This window comes from Dendrobium catenatum, unplaced genomic scaffold, assembly GCF_001605985.2.
Source record: "Dendrobium catenatum unplaced genomic scaffold, ASM160598v2 fragScaff_scaffold_733, whole genome shotgun sequence".
Taxonomy (NCBI): domain Eukaryota; kingdom Viridiplantae; phylum Streptophyta; class Magnoliopsida; order Asparagales; family Orchidaceae; genus Dendrobium; species Dendrobium catenatum.
In genome coordinates this window covers 832,044-844,673 of record NW_021319195.1, presented here as the reverse complement: position 1 = coordinate 844,673, position 12,630 = coordinate 832,044, and the positions used below count along the sequence as shown (strand labels likewise).

General features: G+C 33.1%; 1 protein-coding gene across 5 annotated transcripts in view; it reads right to left on the bottom strand.

Annotated features, from left to right (window-relative positions):
• Positions 1 to 12,630, bottom strand: part of LOC110102348 (homeobox-DDT domain protein RLT3) — a 28,081-nt gene that overhangs the window by 9,907 nt on the left and 5,544 nt on the right. For all 5 annotated transcript variants that reach the window (XM_028696325.1, XM_020830664.2, XM_020830663.2 and 2 more), the window contains exons 6-9: positions 9,966 to 10,182; positions 9,770 to 9,870; positions 3,581 to 3,667; positions 3,354 to 3,485 (exon numbers count right to left, since the gene is read on the bottom strand). In XM_028696325.1, coding sequence (XP_028552158.1) covers positions 3,354 to 3,485; positions 3,581 to 3,667; positions 9,770 to 9,870; positions 9,966 to 10,182 — 537 coding nt within the window. The remainder of the gene's footprint in view (positions 1 to 3,353; positions 3,486 to 3,580; positions 3,668 to 9,769; positions 9,871 to 9,965; positions 10,183 to 12,630) is intronic.

Genomic DNA, 12,630 nt, shown 5'->3' with positions numbered 1-12,630 from the left:
ATTCTCAAGGCAATAAGTTCTTAAAGATATCCATCCAATAATTCTAAGATCCACCACCTAAGGGAGCTACAAATGACCGATCGGGATGTCAATTAGAAATTCTTTTGAAGACAAACCAAGGGTCGACCACATAAATCTTTTTTCTCCATTTTATCCTATTAAGAGTCAAATTCTCATTTAAATCTAATAAAAAAAGTTACTTTTAAAACTTTCTAACCAAGTATTTTTAGGACCTCTACCTTTCTTAACATAAACTGGATCTAATACATTTACTCACATTTTATGTCACCAGACCATCTAAAGCAACTCTCTCTAGTCTTATCTATCACTGGAGCTACTCCATTTTTACATATATGCTCATTTTGCATTCTAACTCTTAGTGAAAAGCCACTCGTCCACCTGAGCGTCCTCACCTCTACAACACTAAAATTTATTCTTTTCTTTCAATGGCCAACATTCTGCACCATAAAGCATTGCAGTTGCCACTTTATATAATTCCCAATTATCAGAATTTTTAAAATTAAACCAATTTATTCTGCACCATAAAGCATTGCAGTTCAATTTATTCTGCACCATAAAGCATTGCACTATATTTATCTATTACCTGAGCGTCCTCACCTCTACAACACTAAAATTTATTCTTTTCTTTCAATGGCCAACATTCTGCACCATAAAGCATTGCAGTTCACACCACCATATTATAAAATTTTTCGTTAAGTTTGAGAGATATTTTTCTATCACACAACATGCCTTATGCATTCCTCCGCTTAAACCATCAAATAAGAAATCTATTAATAATATCCCCATCAGTTTCACAATAGTTTTGAACAATAGACCCGAGATATCTAAAATGCGCACTCTTTTGAAAAACAATCGATTAATTAAAATTAGACGGTAAATTTTATCATAATTATGATTAATCTTAACATTTATTAGAAGATTTGTATAGTTGGTGTTGTGAGAACCGGCTAGTTCGGTTCACCCGAACCAGACCCTAGTGTTGAAGCAGGTGGGCAAGAAACCGAACTGCTGGCTAGCAGCAGACGCAAGCGAGCGACCCGATCGGGTGCCTAGACTGGTCAGATCGCATGATCTAGTGAACAAAAACTTGTGGGAGTAAAAAGTAACGAGTCTTTATGGGAGATATCTCTGTTTCTCTCATTCCAAAAAAAGCAAAAGGCATGAGAAGCTCTGTGCTGAGAGGAAATCGTGCCAAGAGGAAGGAGGAGAAGGAAGATAAGTTGGTACAATTTCCTCATTTTATCGAAAATTCTTTTGTGATTTAAACCTAAGAAAGGGGCCTATGTTTCAATTGAGCACAAAGGAAGAAATTTGGGAAAGAAAGAGGAAGAATTTGTGTTGGAAATTTCTTCTTTGTAAGCGATTTCAATTTCCTATTCTTTGTCAATTCAAATATGAGAAATAAAATATATTATATTTTATTCTTTGATGGAAAGCAACAGTGTGTGGTTTTTAAAAGAAAGAAATCAAGTTGGTGGAAGTTCGATTAGGCAAGAAATAAATAGCCAGGAGATAGTATGTTATAAAATAGAATCATATAATGGCTATAAAATAATAATAATTACTCACTTTAATTTTCTTTCGTGTGTTCAAATCCTTCCAAGTCTTCAATTCTTTGAAATTGACTCCCAATACTCGTTTCAATTCAGGTATTTAATTCCGCCTCTATTCCAAAATAACATTAATTAGCATTAATTATTATTAGCCAAAATTTGAAGGAATCATCAAAGCATTACTAAATGTCAAATCCCTCTAATTTAACAACTATTTTCCTAATCACATTGCACATAGAATTTCCAAAAATATGTTGAAAATTTCAATTATACATAACTTGCATCTTTTACCTCAAATCTGCTTCTTTTAGTTGAATTGAACTTCCACCAACTTGATTTCTTCCTTTTAAAAATTACATATTATTGCTTTCTATCAAGGAATAAAATTTTATATATTTTATTCCTCAAATTTGAACCGAAATAGAATAACTATCCGATCGTCCGTTTCCACCTCATTAATTTGAGTATCCGAACTGAGTTGTGAAAGGTGTCCTTATGAATAATTATTGTGAAATTTTCTTAGCAAATTAATAGACTATTTAGAGTGCTAATGTATATTATTTATTAATATTTAAAAAAAAAATTCTTTTACTATGTTTTTTTTCCTTGTAAATTTAGAAACTTTTATTAAATATTTTTAAATTACACGCATTTAATACACATGAATTTTTACAAAAAAAGGAGAAATAACTCCAAACACCTATGCAATAAGAGACATAACATTATTTATGCTAAAACTCATTAAGATTTGAAGGGAACCATGCATAGGATGTATTCGAAGCTCATGAAGCCATTAATCAATGCTACACAACCACTCTATCATTTAACAGAGGAAATACTTTGCATCTCAAGAACCTTCATGTAAACATTGTTGCTTGAAAATGAGTGTTACAACTATATACTTGTAATGCCATACCATTCTTAAAATTTTATTCTTAGAAGCTTGTTATATATATTTGCATGTATTGCTTGATTTTCTCATTCTCTTCACGTGTTTTTTTCATAAACATGCCATTTGAGATAATAAGAGTTATTCAACCGATTTATTATGTTAAACTCATGATTGGAACAACATCATGATTTATTTCAAAGTTAGTCTAGGCTTTCAAACACATACATTTTGAAATCCTGATAAAACTATCATAAAGCACGCATTAATTTTTATCCTCACTGTTCCTGTTCCTCCTTCTAAGCCCTTTATATTCAATTTATTTCTATTGAATAAATGTGTCAGCATGAATCTCCCAATTTTACAATTTGTGCTATCACAGTTTTTCTTCAAGTTCACAAAAAGGTCATACTCCATGTGTATATGCACTTGATTAATCCTGTAGCATAGTGAACCTAGAGCACGTGCAATTTAACTAGTAATACCATAAATCAGAAAAAAAATATTTTTTAGTCCCCCAAGAAATTTTATTGGAAATGGCATAAATTTGAAAATAAATACAAACAATGATAAAAAGGCTAGACTACAAAGAAAAAATAAATTAACAACTATAAATTAAGCTTGACTAGCATAAATGTATAATCAAAATAAAAAAACCTCTAGCATATAAATGCATCTTAATGTGAAAATATAGTATCAACCATGTATTCTAGAAGATCAAAAATGAATAAGTAGAATAAAGATATCTAATTGAAATGCATCCTTAAGGGTCAAATATATGTCAGGAGCCTCCATAAATTTATTTTGAATGCATATAAATTTTGCAACTTGGAATTAGAAATACAACAAGAGTTGTGGATATCAAGTACATACTAAACATGTCAACTTACATAATGTAGCAAACTCAAAAATCTACAATCTTTTGAGCTGCGTGATACAAATCCAGCAGATACAGCACTTTTCACAGATGATAGAAGAAGTCTGAGAAGCTCCACATGAATGTTTCCCAATAAAAATGAATCCTAAAATCGATATACACAGCTAAATGAGATCAAGATCGATGAGACAATATCAAAAAAACCCTTGATAAAAGTATGGTTTGGCTGTAGAAACTAGCCTTATCTCTGAATGCCTGAGCTAAGTCATCAAGTGTAAAAGGGCATATTTCGATGGCAGTTGAATGATTATACAAGAACTGAAAAACCTGGCATGCACGAAACACCAGACATTAGAAAAATAAAAAAAGCAATCGAAAAGAATAAATATAAGTAAAATAATGTTCAAGTTGGAATTAAAGAGAGTAGAGCATACAAAAAATTTACGATTTGATCCACAAATGAGCACTTTTTGGGCAACCTACATGTCTAAACCTACATCCTAATAAGGAAAAATTAGTACCTAATCCAACAAAATCCGCACGATGTGCATCTAATACACTTAATATAAGGCAAACTAGAATTGAAGTAGCATAAAATATACATCAAAATTATTCTACTTTTTTTTTAGATTATAATTAGGATTTTATTTAAATTTAAATTTATTTATTTATGTTTATTTAAGTTAAAAACAGGATTTTTAGAAATTTAATTTGAATTTTAATTTAGTTTTATTTTAAAGGTAACACTAATCTATAAAAGATAAATATAAGTCTGATAGCTGAGTTTATTCAATTATCGTTAAAAAGATCATCTCTATATTTTCTCTCCTACAAATTCAACCTTTCGTCTTCCTGCTAACCCCTCTCACTTCAGCTTCATCTATTCCTTAGTTTTGGAAATAAAAAATTCCTCTCCCTGCAGCACAAATCTCAAAGCAACTGAAAACCTCTAAACCTCTCTCACTTCAATCATCTCACATCTGAAGCGGAATTTTAAGGGTAAAAAACTTACAGTCAAAGATAAGTAGAAAGAAAGATAATTAAAAGGGAGTTCATCAAAAATAGCCCTCAACAAATTGGCATGAAGCCTAATTCTTCTTCTACATCATTTGATATCCACCTTCCCTTATACAAAAAACAACTCAATACACCACGTCCCCATGATGAGCAAAGATCGAATAAACAACTTCATTCTTAAACAATGGGACTTGCGAAAGTAACAAAGCATAAAACCTTAAAAATAAGGCTGCTTATTGAAAAAAAGAGAGTTACTTTCATGTTAATCATTACTATTCAAAATATTTTTAGTATTTGTTTCGTAGGTTTCATTTCCAGTAAGACCAAATCAGCCATGAATTTCAAAATCATCACCATTTGTTGAAGCATATTTATTCAAATTTATGGAAAGGTCAAATATACTGGAATGTTAGATTTTTACTCTATCTATTGGCCAAGCAATTGAGAGAAAACGATTTTTTTCCAAACTAGGCAAATATTTAATCTCTCCATCATCTCACAAACTCCTTCCTATTGTTGGCCAAAAATTGGCCAAAAAGCTCTAGATATTTTTTCCTAACTATAGCTCAGCAATATTCTATTACGATCTTCCTATTATTAATCCGAGATTGTCCTGACTCAAACATTTCTATTTTAAGAATAATGGCTTCAAAGATAAGATTTCTTCTTGCGGGAAAGAGTTATTTACTACTGTTGATGGCGTAAAGTGCTTGGTTTCAAAACATTAATTTTTTGCAGAGAAAGCATAAGTTCTGGAAAAAGCATCATCTTTTATCGAGGTAAGAAAAAAATCGATTTTGTCAAAGCAAGTTAACATCGAAAGTAAGGCTAAGTTTTCTCTTTATTCTCCTCAGGATCATTAATTTGTATTCTGAGGGAGAAAATAACTACTCAATTCTTAAAAATGTTGATTGGAGAAGATCCACCACATTCAATTAGATAATCTTGTTATCTTCGCTGAATATAACATTGTTCTTGCATTACACTTTTAACTATAAAAAATATATATTTATCCATACATGACAGCATGCAAACTTGAGATACACTATCATCAGCTTTATCCGCCAGATTATCCACAACTTTTTGCTAAGATAATCATTTTTCCCTTGATGAAATCATAAAGGTGGCTTTTTCTCTTGGTACATTAAATCCACAGATACCGATGGTTTCTCACTGACGTTTGTTTGAGAAATGTGGAATCATATTCATCTTGACTTAATAGCATGCTATGTTTGAGACTTTGAGGATATTAATTTAGGCAAAGAATTTTTGGCAAGCCTGGTGCCTTCATTTCCGTGCTCCTAAAAATGATGATAGTAACCTCTAAAAGATTTCAAACTTATTAGCTGCTTAATTATATATTTAAATTTTTTACTTATCTATTAGCTAATAGAGTTAAGGTTTTCATCCCTATTTGTGTATGCCTCTCAGAGGGTGCAACTAGCAGTAAGACTTTCATTCTTTCAAATGCATCCTTATTGCACATGAATTAATTCACTCAACCATCAAACAAAACAAAGGAAATCTTGTCTTCGAGGCGGATTTTGAAAAAACTTTTGATTTATGTATGCCAAACTTTCTATTTATCTCCTTTTGGATTATTTTTCTCCTGGATTTCGTGTAATATGAATAATATCAATGAGGATAAGGAATTCAAAGATTTAAGGGTCTTACGCAAGGGGACCCTCTCTCTCCTCTTATTTTTATCATCATTAAAGATGCTCTTCATAAAACGTTACAAAATGCTTCAATAAACAATTTGATCAATTGTTGATTTTCAAATTATAGAGGGTTTGGGGAAGTCTATAATAATCTAGAATTTGTTGATGACGCCAATTTGTAGTGCTTCTCCCAATCATGCAAAAAATCTCAAGAACATACAAAATATCTTTTAGGAAACTTTTGTTCATAGAATCAACTTCTCCCAATCTTCTTTAATTTACCTTGGTCAATAGCTTAATATCTAGAAAATTCTACCATTCAACTAGTCGTACATTCTTTTGGAATCTAGAAGACTTCAGTGAGCTTTTTTGAATCTTCTGATAAAAAAAATTCAATTGAAATTTTTCTTTTTGAAAAAAAACTTCCTCACTGAAGGACTGTGTTTATAAATTATGTGATATATTATATTCATTTCTACTACCTCTCTTTCTTTTGAATACTCAATTGGGTTATCAAAAAATAATGGCATTAGAAGAAATTTTTTTCTAAATCTCATCAAGTGAATAATATTTGTAGACCTAAAGATCGAGGTGCTTTATATCAATTATTAAAGACTTGCATTGATGAATCTATCTATCCTTGAAAAATGATTTGAAAGATTAAGCAACATAAAAATGATTTTTTGTTGGTTATGTTATTCATGATAAGCAGGATAGCAATCATACTCCCTTAGACTTCCATTCTAGTAATATCTCTCAATGATCTAACTTAATGGAGGGGTACTAAAGCTTTTGACCACTTTTTGCTAAATATCTCTTGAAAAATTCATGATGGTAGAAGCTTTAATTTCGAAAGATACAACAACAACAACATCAAGCCTTTATCCCACTATGTGCGGTCGGCAATATGAATCATTTTTCTCCATTGTGTCCTGTTAAGTGTTAAGAGTCAAATTTTCATTTAAATCAAACAAAGAAATGTCATTTTTAATGTTTTCTAACCAAGTTTTTTTAGGTCTACCTCTACATCTATTAACATAAGCCAAATCTAATACATCTACTTTCCAATAATTGGAAAGATAAATAAATTAATAATTGCCGACTCAATTTAAAGATCTTCCCACTTTCCCACCAAATTCTAAAAATTTGGTTGCTTCATTTCACTCTACAGATAGTTATATTAAGAAAAAAAGATCAAAATGGTCCCTTGACTCTTTATCAAAGACCAAAATAATCTTAAACTATATTAAAGAGCTATTTTAGTCTTTTGTTCTTTTTTAAGCACTTGAGGAATCAAAATAGTCCTTTAATGTAGTTGGAAATCATTTTGGTCCTTCATAAAGAGTTAATGGACCATTTTTATTCTTTTCTCGTCATATTAAAGATTGTCATTCAATCTTGATGCAATAAAAAATTAGGGAAGGGCCCCAAATTTTTTATTACAAAAGAAAACTCAACAAGAAACTTAGACTCAAAGAAAGAAAGACTCAACCTAAAGAAACCTAGACTCACACACAACAACTGCTATGACTCACCAAGACACGCAAAACTTGCTCTGATACCAAATTGATGCAGTCAAAAATTAGGGAAGGACCCCAAATTTTTTATTACAAAAGATGACTCTTCCTATAACTTAGAAGATACACAAATGAACACAAAATAGATAAATAAACAAAAAAAAAAAACAACTTCACTCTAATATATATAAAGACTTACAAACGACAAAATAAAGACACTATGACTTTCCTAAAACTGCTTTCTTAGATTAAGAAGAAGGATACAAATGAAGTCGAACTTGCGGATAGAAGAAGGAGATTAGGAGCCGAGACGAAACAGGAATAACTCGCAAGTTATCCTATAGGAGAATAAGAAGAGGTGAAGGACATAGCTCGCAAGCTATTCTGAAGAAAGAAGAAAAACCTCACAGGTTTTTTTTGGCTCCAAAAATATCATCATAACATTCTTTTTACATCCCATAACACCTCCTATTTATAGAAGAAAAGGGCAGCCAAACAGCCACCTAAAACTATTAAATATAGAAGGCCAAAAGTCACCAAATGGAAGGCCAAAAGACACTACTAACAGCCCCCAAAAACTGCACAGAAATCAGCAAAACAACACTTAAAATCTGCATAGGAAATAGGGTAAAACAACTGCAGGAAAACTGCACAGAAATCAGAGAAATCTCCATAGAATTTCCCTCCCAAGTAAGGCCAACAACCACCAAACAGCAGCCCCCAAACGGTTCAGCAAAACAGAGAAGAGAAGCCACGGGAACCAAGCATCCAACCACGGGAACCAAGCAACCAGCCGCGGGAACCAAGCAGCCAACCGCAGGAACCAAGCAGCCAGCCGCGGGAACCAAAGGGCCGAGCCACGGGAACTAAACAGTCATCCACGGGAACCAAAAGGCCCAGCCACGGGAACCAAGTAGCCATCCACGGGAACCAAACATGCAGCCAAGAGAAAACGAGGAGGCAAGGAGGAAACCGAGAGGAAATATGGGGAAGAGAAAGGGCCAAAATCCTCCATAATGAGCATTTTTGCAAGCAACAGCCACAGGAATCCAAGGGGCAAGGCACGGGGACCAAGCAGTAGCCACGGGAACCAAAGGGCAAGGCACGGGAGAATCAGCCAGCACAGGAAAACGAAAAGACAAAGGGAAGGAGAAGAGGCAAGTGGGGAAACTAAAGGGCAGCAAATGGGGGAATGATCCTCAATTTATGAGCTAAAAAGGCTCTCTACTAGACATTAATGAGCTGATTCTAGTAGAGGACCTAGAAGCTCCCAAATTTAAAATCCAACTTGTTTTGAACCCCCCCTTCCTACATCAAATCTAAAGATATTTTCACTTTTACCAAGAATTATAATAATTTAGTTGCTTCATTTCATTATACAAATAGCGGATGACATGGGCTTTGGAGAGGTCTCACTCATTCTCACTTAAATGATTGAGAAAAACTTCTATGATCTTGTATCATTCAATTTAATCTTAGGTTAGAAAATCTATTGTTTCTCTTAAAATAAAGTTTTTGACTTGTTACTTTATCCGAGAAAATCTTTGATAAGGTATCTTCATTCCAATTGCCAACTATGCTTCCTATGTGTGGTGACAAGTAGGAACATGATTTTCATATCTTCCTTGGGTGTGCTTTGCTTCTAAATCTAATATTTAGGTTTTATAATCTTTTAAGCGTTTCCTCACCAAATGTTAGCTTGGATTTCAGCCTTCAACCCTTTGAGAAATGATTTTATGGAAGTTACTTCAAAGAGTTGTGGGATGACTTTTTCTTCTCTTTCATTTGTATCATTTGAACTGAAAGTAATGCTGGAAGCTTTCTCATCAAGAAGAAAAAGGAGAAGATTCTTTTGTCTAGCAATATCAATACTCAGTAAAACAAAAAACCAATGGAAAGTTAGAAAAAATTAACAAATTTATGGAGGGGAATCAATTTGCTACTATTCCTCAAAAGTTGTTTTTTATTTCTGTTTAAATGTTCATCTTTTTTCAGATTCTCTGTTTGTGACTGTTCATTTGTAACAGTTTGGTAAACATTGTTTCTAACCATCGACAAGGGTGCGCCCAGATTTTCATTATAAAAAAAGTGAAAGCTAGCAAGTTTAATCTCATCATTTGATACCATCTTAGATGCTTAGAGAGTAACATTTAATTAACAATGCCACTGGTACAATAAGAACGCAAAAATTTAGCTAATTTGAAGACTGCGTATGCCATGAAAACTGAGCTTACCTTGAACAATTTCTTCACTAGTTCAGGAGAAAAATCCCAGGGTTTTGCAGAAATTGGCTGCTTCATTTTGACAATTTTAGGGGGAAACCTCGTTAAAACATCTAGATGATGGAAGAATATTATGTCAGTATCTACTGTTGAATACTAATCAGCGTTAAAAAGTAAAATAAAAAAATAAAATAAAAAATAAAAAAACCTTTGCAAAGTGGGCAACCATGCCCTCCTCTTGAACCAAGATGCTCAGAACATCTAAATGGAGTTGAAGCTGACTCTAACTCCATGAGTTCAAGCTCCTCATCATCGACCAAAGGTGTAACTGATTTTGTTTGATGCATAATATGTGTTTCATCAATCATAAGCTTGCATTCTGAAGGATGAGGCTTCTCAAAATTTGCATCAATGTTTCTCGGCACCTGAGATACATTCACAAGAATGAAAAAACATTATCACCAGTGATTTAATTACATAAAAGTCTATGAAGGGCAGACTCCTCAAAAAGCCTTCTAAATCCATGTAAAACATGTGTAGGACACATGTCTCAGCACATATCCAACACACCAAAAATGTACGACACACTGACAATCTGTTTGATGGTGTTTTTTCTACAAAATTAAGGTTGCTCATGCCTTCAACACTCCCTAACACGGCGGAACATGTGCTGACAATGAAAATATTTTTCCTGAAGAGGTAGCTTTGCAAAATGTTTTTTTTCTTGCTGATGGTGAAGGAGCCATTGAAGAGGACAATATAGTTAGTTGTGATAATGATCGCGGTATCTAGTGTTGAGTCCAATTAGTGGTATAAAAAAATTTTCATATTTTTAGTGCTTATTTTAAATTATAAACTCTTTTGGGGTTTTTGGCATTTTGTGGGTACAATACAATGTTAATATTGACAAAACCATGTTTAATAATTAATGTGGATGTCAGTTCACTATTAATAATGAAATAAAATTGATGACATCAAAATTTAACTATAATTAAATCAATATTACCTTTCTTTTGTTGATCCTTTAGTTTTTAATGTGATATATATGATATCACACTTCATTATGTCAATCTTTTTTAATAGAAAATTTAAATATTAAGTATTTTAATAATATTTATTTTAATAATTTATTAAAAAAATATCATAAACATAATTTATTGTGTCTTGCCTTTCACGATCAAATTGAATTTTCATAGGCATGGTGTGTCATATTCATCTGATTGTCTAAGCTTCATAGATAAAAATTGCAACACATTGATAATCAAAGCTATTTGAATAGGTAAGTACACAACATGCATGCTTTCATTTCATTTCAAACATATCAATTTAAATATAAGCATCATCTTTAGCTCCTCTGCAGTTACTTCAAATGATACCTACTATCTGACACAAGGCTTGGCCGGTTGGGTTAAAACCAACCAAACCCCACCTTTTATGTTCTCTTAATTTTTATTAGTTAATATGTTTTTTTCCTTAAAATAGCATTATCTGTATTTTATTCTATTTCCTTGTTTACTAAATGAAAGCTTATAAATAGAGGTTCTTTAAACCTAAAATTCAAATTTTGTTGTTTAGGAAAGAGCCATAGCTCTCTTGTTCTCTATATCCCGGAAGTCTCCAGGTAGTGATCAAACCACCCATCCCCTTTCCTTTTGCTCGTCAACCCTTCCAGCCAACAGCCAATTTCCAATCTTCTTCCTTCCTCTCCCAGCTTCATACCAGCTGATAGCCAGCACTTCCTCTTCCTCCTCCTCTTCTGCCGGCCTGCAGTCCTATCTCTGGAAGTCTTTCTTCCAGCCAGCCAACCATCCAGTACTTCGTCTTCCTACTCCTCTCCGCCGGCCTACAGTCCTGTTGCTAGAAGATCTTCTTTCCAGCCAACCAGCATCCTGCTAGTAAACGGTGCAGAATTCCCTACCAAGAAAGGCCTGTAGTTGCTACTCTTCTCACTAACAATAAAAAAACATGGTTGTCAACTAATTACGGAAACCAAGAACCACGAAATTTCTGCTTCGTGGCCCATAATTCAACAGCCAAATTCATCTCAGCAACATATTCAGCCTCAAGAGAACTGTCTGGACTAGTTCTAGATTTCTAATTTTATTCTTTTGTTTTTTTGTACACTTCTTGGTTGTTTAGTAGACTTGTCAACATTTAATTATAGATTACTTTTTTCTTCTCTTCTTGACATTGGCATATTCAATGGGGGGACCAACAGGGGCACGCGCCACCACCCCCCCCCCCCCCCCCCCCTCCCAAAACCAACCCCCCCTCTTTAAAAAAAATAATGTCTAATTGAGGATTTAAAATAAAGAAAAAAAAATGGACATATGGGTAGGCAATCGTAGGGACTTCATGGCTTGCATGAAAACTACAGTGTCGTTATGGCCACCGATCAGTAAAGTAGGATATGTTGAAGCCTACCTATAGATCCAACAGTCCAATCAACAGCATGATAGTGAACCAATCAATATCCACAGCATCGCATACCAATCTATAAAAAAATATAAATAAGTGTAGCAAATCGTAGTAGATGGTAACTCTGAGCTTCTTTCACTTTGTTTATGTTAATTTCAAAATCAAATTAATCCAGTTATTAATATCATACATTTTATAAGCAAACAAGCATTATAGAAGTTGAAAATAAATGTAGAATCTCAGAAAAGCCTGAATAATAACTTCGTTTTTTAGATTTTGATAAACCATAATCGGTATTTATCTTATTTATAATTGATTTTTAAATTTGGAAAAATTAATTATGGCTAGTTTTTGTTCTTTTTTTCTTTGCCTTCAAAACTGTCTATACTGGCCCAAGATCGGATAAAAAAGTTCATGAAATGTTTGTCAAAATAAATTTAGCCGCGCCCCCCCCC